The sequence below is a fragment of the Puntigrus tetrazona genome, chromosome 17 (assembly GCF_018831695.1).
Source record: "Puntigrus tetrazona isolate hp1 chromosome 17, ASM1883169v1, whole genome shotgun sequence".
Classification (NCBI taxonomy): domain Eukaryota; kingdom Metazoa; phylum Chordata; class Actinopteri; order Cypriniformes; family Cyprinidae; genus Puntigrus; species Puntigrus tetrazona.
Genome location: NC_056715.1, coordinates 17,373,816 through 17,399,541, shown reverse-complemented (window position 1 = coordinate 17,399,541; position 25,726 = coordinate 17,373,816). Strand labels below are relative to the sequence as shown.

General features: G+C 38.7%; 1 protein-coding gene across 4 annotated transcripts in view; it reads right to left on the bottom strand.

The window, feature by feature from the left end:
• dph6 (diphthamine biosynthesis 6) overlaps window positions 1-25,089 on the bottom strand; it is a 58,896-nt gene extending 33,807 nt beyond the window's left edge. For 3 of the 4 annotated variants that reach the window (XM_043263090.1, XM_043263092.1, XM_043263093.1), the window contains exons 1-8: window positions 24,939-25,089; window positions 24,722-24,813; window positions 24,133-24,323; window positions 13,468-13,541; window positions 11,651-11,769; window positions 2,770-2,831; window positions 1,731-1,825; window positions 1,560-1,653 (exon numbers count right to left, since the gene is read on the bottom strand). In XM_043263090.1, coding sequence (XP_043119025.1) covers window positions 1,560-1,653; window positions 1,731-1,825; window positions 2,770-2,831; window positions 11,651-11,769; window positions 13,468-13,541; window positions 24,133-24,323; window positions 24,722-24,813; window positions 24,939-24,961 — 750 coding nt within the window. In that variant the 5' untranslated portion in view covers window positions 24,962-25,089. The remainder of the gene's footprint in view (window positions 1-1,559; window positions 1,654-1,730; window positions 1,826-2,769; window positions 2,832-11,650; window positions 11,770-13,467; window positions 13,542-24,132; window positions 24,324-24,721; window positions 24,814-24,938) is intronic. The other variant, XM_043263091.1, reaches the window with a different exon arrangement.
• Between the last annotated feature and the right edge of the window lie 637 nt (window positions 25,090-25,726).

Genomic DNA, 25,726 nt, shown 5'->3' with positions numbered 1-25,726 from the left:
CAGAATTGCTTTAACACTGCATTATACGTTCATTATGACATGATGATAAAATAAATCATAATTATGAAATATTAAGAGATTGTGAGTAAAAGCTATTTGATAAAAATTCTAAATTAAGCTACTAAAAAACTACTATCAGATGAATAGAGTCATACATTATGGGATCAAAAATTATGAGATGTTATGACATAACAAGGTAAAAATTTAAACATTAGAAGCCATGGTTATGACAATAAAAAGTTGAGACAGTAAACTATAATTATATTAGATACTAGCTCATCATTATCAGATCAAAAGACAAACTCATTATGAGATAAAAATTCAAGTCATAATCATGAGATCAACAAACTAATTATGAGATGCTAAAGGGGTCATAAGATGCTATTTTAAAAATCACTATTTGGTCAATAATATAATAATACATTTACATGCTTTAATGGTCAAAAAACACATTATTATTCAGATACTGAAGATTATTGTAGCCCCTCTTGTTTTCTACAAAGCCCCTCCTTTGCTCCGATTGGCCAGCTGATTCGGTGCTTTGTGATTGGCCGATTCCCTCGAGCACATGTCGATGATTTTGACGACGGCAACTTCAGCTTTCAGAGTAAATGTGAAGACATTTAATGATGTCCTCAGTTTTGTCAAGCCGCACAGAAACACTGCTCAAACCACGCCTTCTTTCTTTGCGTGAACATTTGGGCTCATATTACCTCGTCCTGACGTAGAGCAGCCCGGATAAGCCTTCTCTTTTCAATTTTTACATGCACACGCAGCTACACACGTGACCCCTTTAAGTCACTTTGAGATCGAAACTTTTTAAATACTACGCCGCGATTACGAGAAGTTGTGAGATGTTCAGTTCTACGCACTAAGATGCAACCAAATATTTTTTTCCGCACAGTCTTGACTCTCTCTCACAATGACGTGTGTCAAAATGAGGATTTACCAAAGCATTCATTTGTTTATCACGCTGCCGTCAGGAGCAGGTTCATGCCACGCTATACCACGAGCGATTGTGCTGAACATCGATTCTTATGCATGAGACAAACTGCGACGATCCCACACAGATTCAGAGCGCAAGGGGAGAAACGCGGGAGCGCCCACTTCCTTAAGGGCTTCAAAACAACAGCGATAGATGCGCTTAGAGGAAAGCCTCGACACAAAGTCACACAGATCCACACGAATAACCTTCCTCCCGCTATCACTGCCGCCCAGCGTACCTGAGCTCACGCTGGATAATGCGACCGGACGTGTTTGTCAAGGCGGGCCTGCTTCCAGGCACGGGTGAATATTGCAGACGTCAAAGTCGCCTACGTGAGGGGACAAAAAGAGAAAAGGACTGGCAGAGAGGCTGTGAATGAGCAGACGGCATCAGCCGCTCGCAGGATCTGTGTGTACGAGGCAGAGGAGATACTGAACATGTGGTTTTCACACAAAATTCATCAAAATGAACTTTCTGGCCATGTTGAGCGTTTAGTGGAAGTATATGGAGAAAGACACTCGTTCTGGCATCACAAGCGTGACAAATGAGATGAAGCGGTCAGGTGGAGTAGTACTTCTCTCTTGTGCTCCGTGTGCATGCGTGTGAAGCGCAGGTATCCGACCGGAGCGAAGGCATCGGCCGAGTGGATGAGCGTCTCCATCGAGTCTCTGAAACACAGCACACGTCGTTGTGACCCATCTGTCCGTCTACGACACGTCGACTCACGCTAGCGCTTGTTACTTACACAACGATCTTCTTCTTGAAGAGCGGGCAGTCAGTGGTGAAGGTCTCGTACTCGCCTCCTTCCCCACAGATATGAACTCCATACTTCTCTGAAAGCTGAATTCAACAGGAACACTACAGTTATTACATATAATGTAGAGCACTTTGACTGCATGTTAATATCAAACGTTTATCTGCACCGACTGCAATAAAACACATAAAAGATCTTAAGCTCGGCAGGTTGCGTTTATTTAATCAAAAATACAGTAAAACATTAATATTGTGAAATACTAATAGCTTTTGGGTAGACGGTGTTGGTGGCGATAGCGGTGTTAACCGTCCCACAACACTGCTTTGTTTTTTCTCTAATGATAAAAAATAGTGCAAAAGCACCTGTTAAAATATTTTTGATTTAAATAAAAGAGATCAATCTAAGTGATAGCGGAAATTAAAAAACCAACGATCTAGCAAACAAACGAAAAATAATCGTTTCTCATTTATTTATTTCAGATTTTTGTTTTATTTAAACTGTATTTTTTACATAATTTTACTGATTTTGACTTTTGCATACACATTCAAAATTTTACTTCTATGTTATTTTATTACATATATTAGGTACAGGCTGTATTTTTATTTGTTAAAATACGCACATATCAAGTAGATTTTGAAGACCCCCATTTCAGAACAGTAAAATGCATCCACAATTGTGCAGCACAACTGTTTTTTTAACATTGATAATAATCAAAAATGTTTCTTGAGCAGCTAATCAGCATATTAGAATGATTTCTGAAGATCATGTGACACTCCAGACGAATGCTGGGAAATGCGAAACGAATTAACTTCACTGGGTTTTTTCCTGTTTCGTTTTTTAATCAAATAAATGCAACCTAGGCAGGCAAAAAAGACTTTTTTCAATAAATACAGCGCTATGCAAACGAGCTGTATCTAATTTGATTATTTTTAATGGTGGACTAAGTCTAAAAGAACAATATAGCGATGAATCAGAAGAAAGGCCAAAACAGCTCGTCAGCTGAAGCTGCTTCGCTCTGACAGTCTCTGACCTCGTGCAGATACGGTTCCATCTCCGCTAGGCTTTTTCCTAAATGTCTCTCTGGATCCAGGCCTGCCAGACACACAACACAAGAGCGTGAGCGTCTGTGCTCCTCCTCGGAGAGCTGCAGGTCAGCACGCATCTGTCTGAAAAGAGCTCAGCATGTCATCAGAAAAGACGGAGGTTCACACGAGCATCACGCGCCGCCACCTGGTTATGATCTGCCTTTCTCTGTAAACAAGTCTTCGTATCCCTCCTTCATAAACAAACACGCGGGCTATTCGTATCATGACCTACTGCTCAGAAACCACAGCTCCGCCCTTCTAGAGCGGCACAGGACTGAAATCTCTCCGCCAGTAACGACAGCACAGGCAGAATCAGCTAAGAGACATAATTAAACACACGTAAGGAACTTTCCATGTGCTTTCTTACAACGCTGGGTTCTGATCACTGTAAGGAGCTGCTGATCCTGCAGAAAATGATCTTCAACCTCAAGCAAACTAAGGCTAAACTCAGACGCTTTATTTTAAATGTCTGCAGTTACCAAAATGTAGTATGAGAAACGACTAAATGCATCAAATATAGAAGACTATGCATAATATGTATTAAGTATTAGTAGCTAAAACCAAATGTTTGAGGTTACTAATAAACTAATACAATTTCCCACCAATTAAAAGGAAAATTCTGTACATTCATATACAGTAAAGCAATACGTGCTATTACAGGGTTGTTTCACTAATATAGTTGTATTCATATTGAGAAATACTTTTATTTTTTATTTACTTTTACATTTCCTGTACATATATTTATCATAAAAATTTTCTGTTTTTTGTCACTTCTCTTATTTTTCAAGCCCATATCATTTTCACAAGTTTTTATTTAATCTTAAATTTCAGTTATCTTAGCATATTAGTAAGGTAATGAGTTTTTTTTGCTGCAGATTTTAGTTTTAAATACCTGATCATTTCAAATGGCATTCATTGAGCGCAGTCCACAGTTACTGTAAACCAACCTTCCATATTATATGAATGTATTTAGTATTTTGGCATGTGTCAGTATTTTATGGAAAGCTACTGTTTGAATATGAGTCCATCATACAGAAACAGAGCCGCATGCAAAAAGATGAAGATTATTTTATTGCTTGATTGTGCGTTCATTAACATATTTTATACAATGTTCTATAAAATTATGACAAATTATAACCCCAGCGAAACACCAGCCTTGTACAAACACCTCCAGCCTGTCAAGGGGTTAAACTCTTACCGCTTTTCACTACAAACCACGACAACCCAACATAACACAAACCCGTATTTTCCCTTCCTCTCGTGATTGGCGCCTCCCGCTAGACCAAACCGCCGTGTGGTGAAAGGCTTGTTTCTTCCTGCCTAACCTCAGAGGTCAAGGGTCCAAACCACAAGCCCTGAGGGGAAGCTGAACTTTAGACGCCGTGCTTTCAGGCCAGCATGCTGGAGCGGCAAGCTGTATTGGGATGCCACTGATCTGCAGGGGATCAATGAGAACGAGAGCGGCCCCATTACCCGCCCCTGGGGAACACCGCTCATAATTAGTGTGAGAATATCTAATCTCCTCTCCTCTCATGTTAACCCCACACAAAGGTAACAGGGAGAACACCATTAAAATTCAATCCTATTTAAATATCCTTTTTAATTAGTCATGCCTTTTAAACAAATTCTAATGATTGATTTCAAACTGCTAAGAGGGAGTCTGTTTTATAATATGTTCATTAATGTCTTGGTTTTAAATAAAGGATGAAGCGCAGCATAATTTGATAGCTTAGATAAATAGGTAAATAACATTTAAAAAGCTGTATCATGTATCTGGGTGTGAATCGATGTATGGTAAGCATGAATCAAGTATTATTACGATGTTGGTGTAGATTTATTGCGATTAATCGAGAAAAATACAATGCACCTGCCAGGAGAGATATGTAATTTTACAATGATGCAGTTGAGTTTTGAATGAATCAAGTGAATCGATTATTCTACGATTCATTCATAAAGGCAGTCACTTGCTTCATGTTTAAACCAATCAGTTGTTTGAACGGATTGGTTAAATTAATCATTTGATCACTCGGTATCTTGCTGCCACCAACTGGCACATTTAGTTTAATTCTATTTAAAAAAAACGTTTCTAATTTTCCAATATTCATTTAATAACATTATTTATGCAATGCTGAATCTAAATATTTGTTGTATGTCTATTCGATGCTTTTATCATCTAACACAATGTCTTTAAATGCTCTTTTTGGAGCCAAAATTGACGTGCAGTTAATTCGAAATTCATTTGGTTAATTAATCGGCACATTCCATAATTTATTGGATTAAACATTTTAAACGCTTGACAGCCCTTGAATTTATCACTGCATCGTGCATCATCACAGCCATTAAAGGTTTCTGTGCCAATGATGACATACTGAACATCTGAAAGCAAGTGAATATAGCAGATCTGGATCAAGTACATCCACGCCAGCCTAAACCAGCCAGACAGTCATGGGCTCTCATTTACATGAGCTGCACGGTGTTCATTCATCTGCACCTGTTTTACTACCTGACCTAAAGTTAATTACCTCAGCCCCTTATGGCACATTAAACACAAATAAGCCCACTCCAAGCTCTATTCATCTGCCTGCACGTCCATCCTCGCTGCCCTTTAGACAAGCAGTGTCCAAGCAGAGCCCCAAGGAGCGATACGCCTGCAAAAAGTCTTTAACTCATTATTATCCTATAAAACTGAAATTCAATCCAGTCAACTTCCAAGCCAGTGAACTGGGCACAAATGGATTTTCAAGTTTTGCATTAGATTTCATGAGCTTCAAATTAGAGCGAATTCTTTTTAGGTCACAAGTTCTTACAATACTGCCAGAGATGTGAAGGGTTTCTTTCTATGTGCGCTGCTTTAGTCTGATGCACGGAGACACTGAGAGTCATTTTGAGCTTGGTTTGTTTTGCTTGAGAAAAGTGGAAAGAAAGCTTCTATAACACACTCTATCTATTTGCATCTAAAGATTTTAATTCGATCCAGTTAACCTTTAAAGAGTTTCTTTAGTCAGCATTTTGAGTTTTGCCAACTGGTTTATATTATATATCATTCACACTGATTTATATTGAAAATTATACTCATAAAACCTGATGAAAAGGTTTTGGGCCTGGCTTTAACCATTCTTCAGATATATGTTCTGGAAATATATGCAAATGAGTGCACACTGAATTAGATAATGTTGCATTTGCATATTTAAACATAACATTTCAGAAAGCCTTAACATACACAGATTAATACGTCGCGTTGAAAAAGACGGATCGTGGCTTACTCGTTCTTGTGTTTTTGTCTTCCCGTGGAACATAAAAATAAAATGTTCTAGGACCGAAACACATTGTCATCGTGCAGAAAAGAGCAACTCAGGTCGAAGGGTTGGAAATGGTTTCCATTATCGGATGCTAGATTATAATTAGAGCAATAATGAAAGAGAAAAATGACTGCCCCTCCAGGACCTTGCAGACTTGAGTGAAGTAAAGTTTGAGAGAGCTCAGTATCAGTCTCATCTGAGCAATCTTCACCTTTCAGCTCTTATCAACGAGACTCCAGGATCACAAACAGCATCATTAAACAGCGCCAATGCCCTGCCTACATGCTTAATGTGAACCAAATCTGCTACCGAGCGCAGGGGTGAATTTAAGCGCACAGATTCCAGATAGCGGCGCGAGGCTCTGAGAGCATCAGACCGGTGACGGTTCTCCGGATCTGAGGAGCACAGACTGACAGCTCGCCTTTAATCCCTGCCTTCAGAGAGGAACGCCAGGAAAATTGGATTCATGTTGGGGAACATTTTAGCTTTAGAATGGATGAAATAAGCATCTCGCGCTGGAAGGTGAGCCAGTCTATCCTTTGAACAATGCTCTCAAAGACCTGAGCGAAACAATAGCGGCGTGCTATCACCTGATCTGAGTGTGTGAGCGAGAGCTTAGCGAGAGGAGTGTGTGCACGAACACACACGAGATGGCGAGATTAGGAGAGATCGGAAAATTTGTTCGAGCTCTTATCTGAAATTCAACAGCTGTGTGAGGAATAATAGCCGTACCACGAATACAATTCAGCAGACACGTCGCAGATTTAATCTTTTTATCCAATAAATGGAATGAAGCTGCAATTATAACCTCATCTGATGTTTATCGCGGCCTGTTAAAACTGACAGTCTTATAACCTGAATATTGAAAACATAAAAGCAGTAATAAAAACATTAAGCACATTAAACCGAATACAACACTTCTGCTCGATGCGTGACGTTTATGAAGAGTATAAAGCCATTTATAATGACACTTATGAACGTTTATGAAGACGCTGACAGATCCTGTAGAGCTGCGGATCTGGATCGCCTCATAATGAAACACACAGAATGGTTTTGTCATGTGATTGATCGCTTTAGAATCAAGCTGGGAACGCGTGACTTTACTGTTACTCTTTAACGCACCAATCTCCAAATCCCATAAACACCAACATCTGAATGAGCGAGCAGCAGTCAACTCAAGTCTTTGTTTCTGTACTCCCAAACAGATTGACGACATACATTCATTCATATGAAATCCTGCATGACTTATCTTTTTCTGTGAAGCATGCTTACAATGTCAACGCTTTTGAAAATAAAGTACACCAAGAAACATCTCAAAACATCTACTTGGTTTGTTCTACAGAAGAAAGAAAGTCGTATAGGATTGGGGCGATATTTGGCTAAGTGATGACGAAATTTTCATTTTCAAGTTAACTATCCCTTAATAGGAGAACGTAACATTGTATCAGAGTCTCATCAATAGATGCTCTGCAGTGAATGGGTGCCGTCAGAATGAGAGTCCAAACAGCTGATAAAAACATCACACCACTCTATTGTTAAGATATTTTATACTTCAAACTGTGAAAAAATGGTCCAGTCCATAACAGGGGAGAAACCTGTTTCACAAGCCAAACCAATTCAAAACAAATATGCAGATGGATTTTGATTGAGTTAAGAGTTATTATGAATGATGGACTCAAAAACATCTTAATGCTGGATTTGTCTTCTCCAGATGTTCACTGATGGACTGTGGATTATTGTGATGTTTTTATCAGACTCTCATTCTGACGGCACCCATTCACATCCATTACTGAGACACTGATGCAGAGACACATTTCTACAAATCTCATCCTATGCTGAAATGCTTTTTTGGTTTGATTCCTGTATAAGCACTACACAAGATCTCAACAAGCAGTTTTTAGAAACGCCACTTCCGTCCAGCGCCCCTGATATTCTCTGAATGCCGCACTAGCAGATTTCAAGATTCACACATACCTCAAAAAAACACTAAAACTCATGTTTAGGTGTTCATGTTGTGTGCATTTCAATAATAAGAATATAACGGCAACAATTTGAGTGGAAAAGTTCACACCGAAAGTGTCCGGATAATTGCAGAAAATAAATTTATAAAGCAGGCATTAAAAAAGGAAAGCAGCAACACTATAAACAGACCTTTCAACTTCACACATGCCAATTTCCACTGGAACTGTCATCCAATTAACTACTGGAAACAACACCGCGTCTGGCCATCCTCACCCACACAAATCAACCAATTAACTAATTACATGAATATCTGACGCCACCGTATTTACCAGCCAATTATTTCTGCTCGGCTGCTCAGAGGTGGCGAGCGATCGCAGAGAAGTTCTGCTCCGGTTTCTGACATGACTACAGAGAGAAACTTGTTGGCACAAATGTTGAGAAGAGATTTTCCTCGACTTTAACTTTGCGTGTTGTGTGGGCAGCTGTCGTAACAACAGATCTCCTCCCTTAAAGTGGTTTGAATGTCTTCTGTCAACCGGGCGATTACCCACAATCCTCCTTCACGTGTTATTACAGGATTATAATTTATATCTGCCGCTCATCGCCGGTGACGAGTGAGCAGATGCCATATGCGTGGGCACCATGATAAATTCACAATGGGAAGCATTTACAGTGAGTTTAAGTTAAAAACTATTAAGTTAAAAAAACGTTGTTTGCAGCAAAGTTCATTAATACGTTTTTAACATTGAAGATAATATGAAATATAGCGTATTCCTAAATTAACATTTACCTCAATTAATTAGAAATCTTTATTGTTATTTTAGGACACATTACTGTTTGAAAATGTTCACAAAATGTCAGGTTTTTTTCATGCATGTGTTCCTGGAGTCTTTTTTGAAGCAATAGCCAGCAAAACATTGTATCATTGTATTTTCTTCTATGTAAAAAAATAATTAGGATATTAGGTAAATATCAAAACTTAATTTATGGTTAGTAGCATGCATTGCTAAGAACTTTATTTGGAGAAATTTAAAAGCGGTTTTCCCAATATTTCGATTTTTTTTGCACCCTCAGATTGCAGATTTTCAAATAGCTGTATGCAAATATTGTCATATCCTAACAAACCAGACATCGATAAAAACATTACAGACAAAATGACTGATTTTGTGGTATAGGTTCACAAATGATAACGTTCATTTGGTGCATAGAAAATAACGACACGTTCATGCATTAAGTATTTTACATGGATATATCGACAGTGGCTGTTCAGTAGAAATACAAAGGTAAGTGTAAGTGTTATTTTTATCACACGTCATGCCCTCTGAGTGTGTGTGTGTTTCCACCTGTGGTGTGTGTACCACACACACCTCTGTCACCGAGCACACACACACACACACACACATGCGGTTCAGCCCGCGGCCCTGACCCATGAAACCTATGAAAGCCTCAATTACTGCAGCGCTCCCCGACGCCCCCGGCAGTGTAAGTCCATCCCAAACCTCTAATTTCTAATTACCGCCGCCTGAGGCCAGGTGAAAAGCCAGCGCTGATAGCATCTTCCCTTCTACCTGTAGCCAAGCAGAAAAACACACAGCTCGGTGCGCGCACATAATTACACTCTTCCAGACATGTGGGGAATTTGCTTTTAGAGGAAGATTTGTCAAGAGCCGGCTCTGCTGCTGGGTGTGGAGGATCGCTCAGGGCTCATTTTGGACAAGCGCTTCCACGTCGGGTGATATTTAACATTCCTTCAATAAACACGGATCCGGTGTGTGCCGGTCTAAACAAACATCAACCAGAAAAACACAAAGACCCTCTCGAGTGTATTTCTGTCTCCTGCAGCGCATGTGAAGGGTTTAAAACACAGACGGTGTGATCGCTCATATTCACACACCGAATTATCTGCTTAAAAACACATTTAGGAGAGCGCAGATAAGACACGGGATGGGATTTGGAAAAAAAGGATTTTGATAGAAAAAAAAACAAGACGTAATCCCAATTCATCTAAAACCCTTCGAATAATAGAAAGGGACAGAAGATTTACAAGTCCACATTTATATTCTAATCATTCAGGCTTTAAACTGAATATAAACATTACGTGTAAAACAGCTACTGGGTTATTATAACCCTCTCTACAGTTCATAAATTTATCATTTCAAAATAAACACTTTCAGGAGGTCTTCGCACATTATTTACTTCATAGTAGTACCTTAAGGGTATATATTACTACTCCAAAGTACTTGTATTAATAAGCTAGTAATACTTGTGTTACTAATAAGCACTTTTTAGGAGTAGATAAGGTACAAAGGTGTCACTGTTACATCCCCAAAAGGTACAATTTTAGACATTTTTAACATCTGTGCTCGGTTTTAAAAAATGATGTAGACAAACAGCACAGAGATGTCGCTTTAAAAAAAGCAAATCATAAATGTGTGTTTAGACAGGGTTATGTTTAGTTGGATTTTGCAGCGGAAAGGATGTAGGACCAGACATGGAAAAATACCATGAACGAAATACAGGAACAATGGTGAAAGAAACACTGCTCTTTTTTATGAATCCTTTCATGATTATGAGCAGACACCGCCAGAATGGCTTTTTGGTAGCTTTCTTCAGTCACACAGAGGTCATAGGAGCTTTATTTATCACTTCCCAAACTCTAAATCCTAACTGGTCGAGCCACATTTGAAGACACTGTAAAATACACAGTCTGTGGCACACTTTCTATAATGGGGCAGGTGATGATGGTGTGACAAACGTAATTGATCCACTCTGCAATATCCATAATACTGATGAGTTCTGGTCAGTTGTTAATACATTTAGCTGCTTATTTCATCTAGGAGTCTTTTATTATGTTGCTGCTTGCTGCTGTGTTACAGTGATGTTACGGAGATGTCATGGAGATGTTACAGTGATGTTACGGAGATGTTACAGTAATGTTACAGTGATGCATGGAGATGTTATAGTGATGTTACGGAGGTGTTACAGTGATGTTACGGAGATGTTACGGAGATGTTACAGTGATGCATGGAGATGTTACAGTGATGTTACAGTGATGGTACACTCAAGTTAGGCTGTGAAATTTTATGCTGATGTTTCAGACAGATGTGATGATAGTCAAATCACTTAAAGGGATAGTTCAGATCAAAGTAGAAAAAGTATCTTAATGGCGCAGAACAGCATACGTTGTTTATATATGTGATACTCTCCATGCAAAATGGTGCAATATTGTGATGTGGAGGAGATTATTTCTCAAATATTTTTGTTTTCTGTAAAAAAGTATTCTTGTTGCTTTGTAAAAAATTACAGGTAAACCCTTGTTGTCCCATGGATTATTTTACCAATCTTCTTGCTACGTTTCTGGACATTAATCATGTTAGGATCCTTGCGTGGAGGGTCAGAAGATGAGCGAAGGTCTTACGGGGTTGGAACGACATGAGGGTGAGTAATTAATGATGAAATTCAAATTTTTGGGTGAACTATCCCTTTAACGTCACTTAAGATCACATTTGTTCTGTTCTTCTCAGCCCTGAGGATCATTGGTAGCTGGACTGCTCAAGTCACCCACCGTACGCCGCCACTTTGATGAGGACGGCTTGAAGGCCACTTGATATGATCTCTCGGAGCAGCTCAGCCTGGTCTCGACGCCACAGGTACGCCAGCGGCTGGAGCTGCAGTCTCACACACCTGCAGAGAGACAGAGACACAGGGTGTAGAATCAGGGCAATGTCCAGCCACCACCAAATTGTCAAACAATTCGATTTATGGACTTTTTGGACACATCTAAACACGTCATATCATATATATTACCTGAGAAGTTAGTTGTAGTTGTATCTATGACAAATATTGTCCGATCATAATTTGTTCTCCAGGGTCACATATTATATATACTCTTATGTCCCCAACAATGTCAAAAGTAAACCTATGCCCTCCGGGAGAAATACAAAGCAAACTAAGCAGGCGTGGAAGAGGATATGGATGGATGTGAAGTGAAGTGAAAACAGGGTGGTACTCCGACACCACTTCAAAGACAAATTAGAGCTCTCTCTCTCTCTCTCTCTCTGTCTCTCTCTCTCTTGACAGAAGGCCAGGGCCAGGCTCGTGTGACTCGCTGTATGCCCACTCAATGCCAGCGTCACAGGTCAGACTAAGAACTCAAGTGATTAGAGCGATTAGCACGATACGGTCGTGCCCCACAGCATTATGGGCTGTCAGGTGTACAGATGGGGTTACACCATTTACCCCGCGGTATCAGCTCAGGAACAATAGCTGACTGACAGCTCAAGTGAGCTGAAGGTAAAACGGCTGCTGAGATCAAGACTGAGCTGTGTCCAGTGAAAAACACTGCATGTTCAAAGCATTTGGGTGTCCGTCTAATGAGACTCTGTGACACTCTCACAACATTGGTTTATATGAGCAAACGTCTGAAACAACCTACAGGAGGAATTTGGGGCGGCACCTTCTCTCTGATTGACCAATGACAAGACAAGAACGGTGTTCAAAAAAGACACTTCTACAAATATCACACAATTATGCATTCAAATTGTTCATAAAACAAGATTCTTTGAGCATGAAAGCGTGATATCTAATTATTGATTGTGCTGTTTTGAGTTTTAAATACTTCTATTTATCGAGGATGCACTAAATTGATCAGTTACAGTAAATATATTTTTTTTATGTTACAAAAGATTGGAAAAGGAGAAAATAGGAAGAAAAATCAAGTGCATCACATTTCCACAAAATATACTGGGCAGCACTGATAATAATCAGAAATGTTTCTTGAGCAGTATATATTTTTTTACAATATTATGTATTTATGATCAAATAAATTCAAATTATATTTCTTTCAAAGACATTAAAAAACCAGTCATAAACGTACGTTTTCTGAAACTGATATTCATGCATGATCTAAAGCTGATATAAGCTTCCCATTGATGTTCGGTTTGTTAGGACAGGTCAATATTTGGAGATGCACCACTTGAAAATCTGTGCAAAATGGTGCAGAAAAATCTATATTTAGAGTAGGAATTTGAAAAAATATATTTTTATGGAACATGAACTTTTCTTAATATCCTAATGATTTTAAGCATAAAAGAGAAACGTATAATTGTGACCCATACAGTGTATTGTTAACTATTACTACAAATACACCTGAGCTGACTGCTTCTGTGCTCCAGAGACACACTTGAGCCTGATACCCAATACTAGCATGGTCCTACTAGCATTCACACATTTGATTTATTCATTATTTATTCATCCAAAATGATGCACGGTTCTGTATGAAAGATGATCAGCTAACTGTTGTGCCAGTTATATGATGTCTATTAAGTCCTTCACGTGTGAAAATGGGAAAGGAGAAACGAGAGAGAAAGAGGGTCCACTTACACATTTTCCACACGTACTCTCTGGTAGTCGGACAGAATGGCCCCGACAGACACGGCCTCAACACGCTCCTTCTCCTGAAGAACGAGAGAAAGCAAATCAAAGATCTGAGAAGATAGATGAGGAGCTGCAGGTTTAAAGCAGAGAGTGATCTAGTGATATCAGGTCAGTGTCACACAAATACCCCTCTAAACATATCAGTCATAACTCCACAGGTATTCTCAGGTATTTACTTACAGTAATAAACTACCGTAATTACATTTTAAACAGGGTAAATCTGTAACCTATTACAGTTCCAAAGTGACCATCTCAACTCATTTCGGAGTTTTTTACTTTCTAAAATTAATCCATGTTATTTTTGAATATTGAACATCATTTATTAATCTTATTTAATGGTAATTTCAGCATTTACTAATGCATTATTAAAATCATGAGTTGTGTTTGTTAAAATTAGTACACTGTGAGCTAACATGAACTAACAATTAATGACTCTTTATTAATTAACATTAACAAGGATTAATAAATAGTTTAATACATTTTTAGAATCATTAATTTGTTCATTCATTGTTAACAAGTGACACCTTAAGTGTTACCATAATATTTATGGGAAGGAATAATGAAATGTATTTTCTTTCCTTATTTATTTGTTGAGTCTTTACCCAAAATGGACAATAAACATATGAGGACATGATTACAAAAATCAGTCAGATTTAAATGATAATTACAAAATATTATGGTGTTACATTTGATCACCAAATTATCAAGGAGAGGGAGTGATCATGGTCAAACATTCAATTATTTGGTGTCTCTGAAAAGGCCTGAAAAGTGCTCTTTACAGGACATCCAGACTTCTCTCAGAGAAATTATAATGTCCTCATATAATGACGTCAATGTGTTCAGTCCGACTGCATTCTCTTTACACGCAGTATTTCCTCCCCACTTTTGATTGACAGGATACAATCATCCCTGATCATAAAAGCCATCGGCTGATGTCAGACAGTGCTGTATCGGTACATTCCCAATATATTGTCCACATCATCCTCTCAAACACTGAATGTGGAGGACCGGTGGTCAAACTTCAGACACGAGCGCAGCGTCAGTGCTGGAACGCCGCTCAAGCGCTGTCAGACGCTCATGCCTTTGGCAAACCCAGATAAGACCTATCGCTTTCCATCAGCACTAAACAAGATTGAGCAAACTACATTAGGCAGAAAATACAAACAAATTACAAGAGCTTTAGGCTACACTCTTTATCTGGCGCTGGGACTGTGTGTGTGTGTGTGTGTGTGTGTGTGTTTGTCCTGCCTTTACACACACTTCTGACACGATCTGAGCCTCGTTCAGCTGCTCCCATGAGGCAAGCAAACAGCAACCTCGCGCCGTGCAAATACGAAATCAAACCCTGTGTGATATTTTGTTCCACAAACACAGAAGAACTTCAGATGAATCTTCACGCTGCACGCTTTACACACAAATCACAAGAAGCATTCAGGCATCGTTCACCCACCGTTAGGCCTGCGGAGCACGAACGAATCAATTCAACTCACTGGAACTGAAAAGAGCAAATTTAGAACAATTCAATTCGACCCGATTAACAATTCAGTTGATACTGCTTAAATTCAATCAAGATGTAGGATTGTGTAAATGCTTCTCCCGGTGCATCTTAAACAAACTACAGCAGTCGAGACGCTACAGACAGAAACACAGTTACTCATTTTGAGCTTTACCCAATCTCTGATTTCTGTGCTGAAAAATGTATTCACAAACACAGCATTTCATTCTCACAGTACTGTGATAATCAACTCTAATAACATGCTGATGTCTATTAGTTGACTTTTTGAGTTTTCCTCTGCAGACCCCTGTGGTTTCCCATCGGCTGAGTTACGCTGAAGGCCCTCAGATCTGATCTTCTGACACGCGTCTCATTTGTTGTCTCACCCGTTCACCTGCTGTTAAACTCAAGCAACTGTTCACAACAGATCTGTTTTACTGCAGGTTCTCAAAAAAAGTTATCTTCTTGTAAGCGCAGCCTTAAACGGCATGATTTCTGCAATTACGCTCTAAAGATGAATCCAAAGATCTCGGCGTGAGAAGTGATGAAATCCCATCAATGCCACACACACACACAGGCAAAGAGCCATCAGCTAGAAGTCAATAGTTGCTGCATAATGGCTAAAAGTAAAATGGCTTAAAGATGATCTGATTTCCTCACCCTGAACACCACTGGATCTCACAGGACAGGACTGGATGAACAAGAAGATCTGAGAGCTTCAGGTTATCAGGTAATACATTATTTCATACCATATATAGTTCAAATCTATTCATGTATTTACTGACATATCGTTGAAATAAAAATACATGTTCCTCAACATTTAGCCTAAAATGTGTTTTAAAGTCACTACTGATGAGGGTTGTTTGTTCTTTGAATAACATCAGTTTTTAAATGAAGAGTACTTGCAGTAGCTCCACTTTAACACAAATACACTTCGCTATATCTTTAGGTGATTACTTCAGCACAATTAAAATGCCCAAAGAACAAAATGAGTCGTTTTAATTCAGCATATCAGAGTATGCATATCAGTTTAGTGCACCAAAAGTACATGTCTTTATTAGGTACATAAATATGTATTTGTAGCATACTTTCAAATACATTTTAGTGCGCTTATTGTTCACTAGGGAAATAATAAAAGCGGAACAAATGTCTGAATGAGAACGAATGGAGGCTGTCTCTTGAAGCCTGATGTAAATGTCACGTCGACAGTAATCAAATAAACGTGTCTTCAGCTGGAGTTATTTAATGAGGATGTTCTCCAGCCTCAAACCCGCTCAGGTAAAGCGCTCTTCTATTAGCTGCGCTATCGACCGCCGCCGTCCTGGGAGCGACCCCAGAGGTCATCATTTATGTATTAAGCAGGTTTAGGCAAGGCAAGTTTATTTATGAAGCACACTGCATGCACAGTGCTTTACAGAAAAGGAAACAAAATAGCAATTAAAACAATCATCGCAACAATAAAAAAACAAGGAAATAAAAATAATAAAAATAATAGTCAAATCGTATAAAAACGTATCATATAAAACAGGTAATATGATGAAAGTCATCAGTTCAGGGCGTAGCACAGGGATCATTCAACAAACGCACAGCTAAACGGATGAGTTTTGAGTCTGAATTTCAATGTGTTTTTCACATCTGATCTCTTCTGGAAGCTGGTTCCAACTGTGGGAGGACTGCCCTTGTTTTGTGTGAACCCCTGGTATCTCGAACTGACTCGATCCTAATGATCTGAACGCTCGGTCAGATTCATATTCGTTCAGTATATCTGCGGTGTGTTTAGCCCCTACGCCATTGAGTGATTTAGAAACGAGTAGAAATACTTTAAAATGTGTGTGAGGACCTGAGGCCTGGCGTGATATGCTTGGATCTTCTGGTTCTCCAAGTCTTGGCTGGAAACCAAACATCTAATTCTTGCAACGTTTTCGAGATGATAGTGTGCTGATTTAGTTAATAAGGTCTGTCTCCAGAACCACACCGAGATTCTTGACTTTATTTTAGTTGTTTGAGTCAAGCACGCATTCCCCTTGAGAACTTCATCTTCGTTTCCAAAAGCAATGATTTCCATTTTCTCCTTATCTAACTGGAGAGAATTCTGGCTCATCCAGCTGTTAATTTCATCAATGCACTGGCAGTCAGTAGGGCTGTAGTCGTTTGGAGATAAGGCTAGGTAAATTTGGTTCGTTCTCATTATCTGACTTGAAGCGGGAGCACATACAGGCTAAACAGGAGCGGTGCAAGGATTGAGCCTTGTGGGACTCCATGTCACGGACGGCCACTTAGACATACGCTCTCATGCACTCACATGATAAACTCTTCTTTCTACGCATGACCTGAACCACGTCGGTATCATCCCAGAAAACCCCACCCAGTGTTTCAATCTGTTTAGAGTTATGTATGAAAACTGTCCAGGTATCCATTCGAGTTTAAGAAGTTGTTCAATAATCCTGCATATGAAAGGAAGATTTGATATGGGTCTGTAGTTGCTCAATACGGCGTTATCAAGATTGCTCTTTTTCAAAAGGTTTAAAGGTGTCCGTTTCTTTTTGTGTTCTTTTTCAGCAGTAATGTGGAAGTAATCAGAGACGGTTTGATTTTTGGGGAGAAATCCACCTGGACGCCCGCGGCTAGCCGGACACGGCCTTCTGAAGCCGCCGGATAAAAGCTGGAGCGGAGCGGGGAAAACAAAGGCGTGTTTGGAGGGCCTGTCGGACCCCGCTCTCACGGGACGCTCGTCTGCTGCTGTCGATACCGGAGCGGGGCCCGGGGCCCGCGGGGCTCCTTAAACAGCAGCTTAGCTCCGCCACTGATTGGTGCGTGTTTCTTACACGCGGCGGCGGAAGCAAGCGTTTGAACATCTGACGGTCCTGCACAAACACTATCACTATTCATACACACTCCCAGCCTCCAACACTTCAACTAATTCTAGTCTGATAGTCACCACAGTTATAGACAAACAAGTAGAAAAAGCAAGGTTTTTTTTCATCAGCAGCACAGCTATATTTGTAGCAAATAGTCAAAGAGTCAAAATTATCTGCTTTTCTTTTGTGACAAAAAATGATTAGCATATTAAGGTCATGTTCCATAAAGATAATTTGTACATTTCCTACCATATATATATATATATATATATATATCAAAATTTCTTTTTTGATTAGTGATAGGCATTGCTTAATACTTTATAGCAGATTTTCTCAATATTTAGATTTTTTGCACGCTTCTTCAAATATTGTCCTATCCTGTATCAATCTAACTTCACAAAAACGTTTCTAAACCCTTTTCTAGTACATTCTTACTAATACTTACTAATTCTTAAAAATGGATAGAATGTATAATATTTGTTTAAAGGAAATAAGGAGGAATTACTGCAGAACGTAATGCTTTACAGTATCACCTTCAGTTAAGCTTCCATTTCTTACGGTTGACGTCATTTCAACACGAAGGATTTAACATTTAATAATAGAAAACTTATTTCCACTGCTAAAAAAATGCAAAGAATAGAGTCTAAAAATAGAGTCTAAAAAGTAAAAACAATTGTGAGACAAAAGGTGCAAATGTGCACTTTTTTCATTTATTAAATGTGAAATATAAACTCAGAACTGCGATAAAAAACATTTTTTGTATTTTATGTCAGAAAAAAATATGTCAGTAAACTCAGAATGCCAAGAAAAAAAAAAATCTAAATTTTGAGTTGAATATATTTAAGACGAGAATTACATTATAACTTGCAATAGTGAAATAAAAAAATGTTCAATAGAAAGCTGTATTAAAAGACAAGCTAGACAAAGAAAATACTATAACTTTAAAATTGCATGGAAAATATAAAACATTCTAATCCTGCTGAAATAAACAGTAGTGAGAAAGGAGAGTGTTTTGGTAGATTTCGTCTCATCAGCTTTGAAGGCTGTGAGTGTGGTGTACAGTACACGTACAGTAAGGCAGGAGCGGGTGATGTTTTGCGGTTCACAGATCATTATATTTCACACAGTCTCACAGCAGAGCTGCAAACACAGCCGTCGATATTTGTCTTCTGTTTTCTGCCATTAAACCTCACTGTGTTCTTCACAGATCTTGAAAGGATCGCTGGCGCACAAGCTGTGTTTTTGATGTGTGAAGATTATTCTCAAAACCCCTCAGAATAAGATCTGCTGATCACCGTAAGCAAACCAAACAAAGGATTTTTAAAAATACATCCCTATGCAACAAAAAAAAACCTGTATTCGTTTCTACACATTTAGGGCGTTAATAAACACTGCCATGTTTGACAGGAAATATTAATGAGCATTTTATTGTAATGGTTTTATTTTTATTTGAAAAAGCTGCACTTTTAGAAATCATATTTCCTCACCTCATCTTAAAAACACCATATATGTATTCATGTGCTAATCCATACAAGATAAACTACTCCCCATACCTTTATAATTAATACATGAAAACAAAATGCAGTAATCACTAAATTATAAAATAAATGAGTAGCATGTCAAAAAAAAAAAAGGATTTCTGAGAGAAAGTATTTTAGGAACAATTATATTTGAATTAATAAAAAAAAGGCCCAATGAGTAAAACAACATAAGATATTAGATAGAAAATATTCTTGTTTTAAGCAAAATGCACTTTATAATTATTTTCCCCGAGGAACAATACTAAATATCTTCTGTTATTTTGCTTATCTGATAAACACATCCCAATTTTTTTTTTTTGATATTTTAACTAGAAACAAGACCAAAATACTAAGCAAGACAAGGGTTTTTTGCGGCGTACACACACACACACACACACACACACACAAAAGCCCGAGACAATTACAGCAAATACACACAGCCTTTCTACAGACAATAATACTGAAGAAAACCTGAAGAGGAGATCCTTCACATGTGCAGGTACAGCTATAGATGGCACTATTGCACCATCACACACACGCACACGCACACACACACACACACGCACGCACGCACACACACACACACACACACACACAGCGCACTTTATGTTCAAGTGTCATTTGCTCAAAAGATAACATCTAATTAAGTCAAAGTGCTGGATGAATCTTTTAAAACATCACACTTCCCAAACAGAACACACTTCTGATGCTAAAGCGCTCGTGCCGCTCTACGAGAGATTTAACAGCTCATTATCGCACCATTCCTGACACCCAAATCAAACCGCAGTCTTCTGACACACACTCCTTTACAAAACACTAGAAGAAAAAATCACTTCCAGATATCCCGAAATCATTCGGCCAGACAAAGAAAATCTCCATTTGCTAATTTTTTTTTTCCATCATCAAAATGAAGATTTCTTTTTTTTTCTCCTCATTCTGTGTGATCTGAGGCTGGAAACTTGGGATGTGACGTTTGGGAAAGTTTGAAAACGCCAAGCCTTTTGAATATCTATTAAATTGAGCACAAATCTCACACCTCTGTTCAAACCACAATACACTGCTGGTTAAAAAAAGAGGACTTTTAATGTTCTGTAAAAGACTTTTCTGCCCACTAAAGCTGCATTCTTTTTAATAAATATTATTAGGATTTAAAATACCCTTTTTCTCTGTGAATGCGTGTTAAAGCGTCGTTTATTTCTGTGATCAAAACTGTATTTTCAGCATCATTCCTCCAGTCTTCAGTGTCACGTGATCTTCAGAAATCCTACTAATATACTGATCTAGCGCTCAAGAAACATTTCTGATTACTATCGGTGTTCAAAACAGTACGTTTTTACTTCTCAGGATTCTCAGATGAATAGAAAGCGTGTATAAAGTCAGTCAAAACAGGAGCTCTTTAGACTGAAAACAATCCCAGAATCCCCAGCTCTAACACAGCGTCTACCGTGACCTCTGACCCTGAGAGTCAGATTAAGAACTGAAAGACAACTAATTCAAAGTCTCTTTGAAGAAACGTATTACTATAGTACAGTAGAATGTATTTCTCAATTTATTAATAACAATATTAATTATTATAACTAGTACTGCTCGTTTGAGGACTAGCACACTAATATTTTAATTGTAAAGATCTGCTGTGCAGAATCATTTTTGGTGCGCTTAAATTTAAATGTCAATATAATTAAATGATTCGTGTAATTCAATTGTTAACGAGTTATGAGTTTGATTTAGTTCCCATAATAAATTAGCATTATATCATACAGACAATACAGAATTTCTTTAAAAGTGTTATTTTCTGTATAAATGAATACATTTTAAGTTGTATTGATTGAAAGGATTAGACACACTGTTTGAGTATTCAAATTACTGTTAAAATAGAATTTGTAGAAAATTTAAGAATTTGGGAAAAAAATTAAAAACATTAAATAGAGCCCAAAAAATTAAACATTCAATATATTGTTGTTTCATGACTTCAATTAAATCACACACGCTTTTCGGTTGTTTGAATTCAGGAATGAAGAAATATTCAAATATAAATAAAAAATATAAATACAGAAGAATATAAACTAGAAAAACACTGGGAACAAATAAAGCGTATTGTTTGATGTTTTGTACATAGAGTTGCAGTGAGCAGTGATTTCCACCGAAAGGACTAAAAGCGTAGTACGAGATGATTCAGTGAAGAGACTTTAAGGTTCAGGAGCTGAATCCTTCCACTCCCGGCCTAAGCTTCTCCAAAACCTCAAGCCCGTTCTGTCTGACAGCGCTCTTGTGTGAAAACACTCCTGAAGCCGTTCTGCTCACTTCCCCTCAGCAACAGGAAGTGATGTGAGCAGCAGCTGAGACAGAGACGATATCGGCTCCGGACGATATACGGAGGTCTTGAGAAGCCATCGGTCCGTGCAAGAAACCCAACATTATTTACTGTGATCCAGAGCCTCAGGTAGACGTCCTGGTAGACGTCATTTTGGCCGATAGCTGATGCCGATGCAAACATATTTCCCTTTGTTTGGAAATAAATCTCTTCTGTGCAGAGATTTTTACAGCCATGAATTCTTTTATACTAAGCGTACATTGAACGTTTTAAAGATAATAATAAATGAAGTGTAAATGATATCGATCACTGTGGTAACCATAACATTTCATTTAAAGATTTAACATTAATAAGTAAATCTGTACTTTGGGACAAATGAGTATTTTATTCACTGTCATTTTCATCAGAAGTACACTACAACTGTGAGAGACAGAATCTTTTATTGCATGGGATTAGTATTTGATCACCTACCAACAAGCAAGAACTCTGTTAGCTGTCTTTAAGAAGTCCACTCCATCAGTCAGACTCCAACTTCTCCTCTTTGGGCAAAGAGCCATCAAAGACGCCAGGGACAAAACTGTAGACCTGAAGAAGGCTGAGCCGGGCTACAGGACAACAGGCAAACAGCTCGGGGGAAAAGAAAACTACTGCTGGTGCGATTATTAGAAAAGGGAAGAAATTCAAGATGACTGTCAGTCTGCCTCGGACTGGGGCTAGTATCGTGGAGTTATCAACGATCCCGAGAAAGGTGAGGGATCAGTCTAGAAGCAGACGGGAGGACCTGGTCAATAACCTGAAGACAGCTCAGGTCTCAGCGGTCAACATCAGTCACGGACTACAATCCTGCCGGCGACAAGGTCCCCTGCTCAAGACACAAGCACATATCTAGAAGTTTGCCAAAGACCATCTGGATGCTCCAGAGCAGGCATGGGAGAAGGTCATGTGGTCAGACGAGACCGAAATAGATGTTTTTGGTATCAACTGCACTCGCCGTGTTTGAAGGAAGAAGGATGAGTCCAATGATGGGGGTGGAAACATCATGCTTTGGGGTGCTTTTCTGCACCGTGTTGAGGGGAGGATGGACGGGGGCCAAGCATCATGAGATTCCCTCAGTGAGAGCATTGAAGATGGGTCTTCCAGCACGACAAGGACCCCAAACACACAGCCAGGACGACTAAGGAGCAGCTCCGTAAGAAACCTTAAAGGTCTTACAGGACTTCAGACCTGAACCCAATAGAAATCTGCGGAGGAAGCTGAAACTGAGCCTGTATGTCCTTTATGGAGGAGTAGTGTGAGGAAACACCTGACCTCTGTCTCTGTAAACAAAGCTTTCTGCACCAAACATCACCTTCTATTTATCTATCGTATCAAAGACTTATTTCATGCAATAAAATGGAAATTAATTATTTAAAAATAGAATAGATTCTGCCTCTCGTAGTTTTCAAGCGGGAAAATGAGAAAAAGTCAGCCGTGTATCAAATAACAATCAATTGCTGCTTTATTTAATTAGAAACACAAGTTTAACGTTGTCTGTGTGTTCTACTTTTACTATCACTTTATCACAAGCAGTAATCCTTTTTCCCATCAGGCCGATGCTTATATTTGGGCTGATTCTGATGTTTTTAGATGAGATGAGATGAGAGACAAAGAAGCTACTTTTTAACATACATGTGCAAGACACGTTTATACAAGGCATCTTTTCCGCAAAAACAAAAAACACGCTTTCTATATTGAGAAAAAGTGGTTAGACTTTAGAAAAGGAAACACCAATTCTCTACATCTACAACTTTTCCATAAGTACTTCTTCATTTGCTGTTTATTAACAGTTAGTTGTTAAGTTCAGGGATTGGTAGGATCAGGCATTAATATGTGCTTAATTACTACTAATACATGGCTAATATTCTACTTATATGCAAACTAATGAGCAACTAGTTAAGAGACGCTAAAATAAAACGTTTCTGAAAATGTTAGTAGTATCAGGTTGGGATTACATATTCAAGTTGACTAATTAAAAAAAAAGAGTTGAATTTTTAGCTCTAGATTCTGTAAACGAACTAGTGAATTAAACCAGCTCTGTGGAAAAGAACCAGATTTTATCATCGGTCTAAGGTTCTGGGATCAGTGTTAATGCTGTAAATAACACGCAGACTGATAGCTTCACTTCATAAGACCTCAATATTTGATCAGGAGATGAACTGTTCACTGTTCTACTGAAGAATAAAACTCTTTCACGTCTTGGATGAGTAAAGATGAACTAAACTCCATTCGAAAGTGAATTATTCCTTCATCTACACGCGCATCAAGACATCCATCAACACGCCAGCCGCTGCGAGAGGTTTCTGATGAGTGCTGGACCGTTCAGCAGGCTGTTCTCTGTGTTTACGTGAGGTTTCATTATGAGCTGCTAGCAGTAATCAGACACTGTACCTTCACAAGCTTGAGCAGCTGGTAGAGATCCTCCACCTCATCTCCTTCCGTCTGGCTGTATTCTCTCCCCGTGTTCAGGCTGGAGCCCTCGATAGTGCGCCTGTACAAGGGAACATCCATGGCCTCGGCGTACAGCTCGACGGCCTGGTGACCCACCGTCTGGTACATGTAGCTGTCCAGCTCATCTGGAACTGACACACAGCATCACACACTGATTAAAACCCTTGTTTTCAATGTGAACGTCTCTTAAAGAGTAGTCTTCAGAAATCATATTAATACACCGATTTAGTGCTCAACATTTCTGATTATTATCAGTGCTGAAAACAGTTACGCTGCACATTATTTTAGTTTGTATTTTTCAGCATTTATTTGAAACTGATTTTTGTCACACTAGCACAACTGCCAGGACAAAAACTCTATTGTTTTCAAAGCAATCACTTTGCTCTGTATGATGACATTTTAGTTCGTTTTTCATGAAGTCATCGCATGTCATGTTGTAGGACTTCCACTGGCGAATAACAGAAATAAGAGAACCCGTGCTGTTGTTGTTGTTATTATTTATTATTATTATTATCATCTATGATCTCACCGTGTGTGTGAGGCATGAGGTTGGCGAGAGCCACGATAGAGTGACCAGCAGACACACACTGCAGCATGTTATAACAGCTGTCCTTACCGCCACTGAAACACACACACACACACACACACACACACACACACACACACACACACCAATCACTGACCAGCTCCAATATCTACACACGTCCTATTCAAGTGTCGTTATAAACACAGTCGCGTCACGTTACCTGATCAGCGCAACAACCCTCATGATGTTTATTTCACAGCTGCTATCTCTCACACAAACACAGACACACACAAACTCAGACGAAGGACTGCAGTCTCTGCCGCTGATCACCACACACGTGCTCCTCCGCTCGGCTGTAAACACCGGCGCGCTTCCGGGTTGTGAAGGACCCCTACGGGAGGCTGCCCGATGATCAGCCTGCGCGAAACGCTCTGACTGACCGCTAAACAAACCAGAGCAGTAAACTAAAGTCAAGCACATTGCTATAAAGACTGTATTTATCCATTTAAAAATGTCTTTTAAACTATTTTCACTCGGTAACTACTAATAAATTACACAAATAAACAGCAGCTTATTGAATTCTGTGAAATTTTGTGAATAGAAAAGCTATTTTCTTAGTTGCCCTTATTTAGATTTTGGCAAATCACCAAAAACAAGACAAGCAAGGAGACAGTGTCTCTGCCCGGTTATTTTGATGTACGTCATTATGTATAAATATATTGTACTAATACTTATGTGAATAAAATATTTTATACTGATTCCATTTTTATGTGAATAAAATATTTTTGTTTATGAGTAAACCATTTTTAATAAAATAAATTACTTTCAATACTGTACAAAAGCTTTTTATAAATAAGATATTGAAGAAAAAAACATAGTAGTGTACCACAGCATTTATTTCAGGTTATCAGTAAATTCTACAGTGTTCTGAATTCATTAACAAAGTGTTGTGGAGCTATGATATATACAGTCTGGTTCAAAAAAGCTATAGTATTTACTATAAATGAC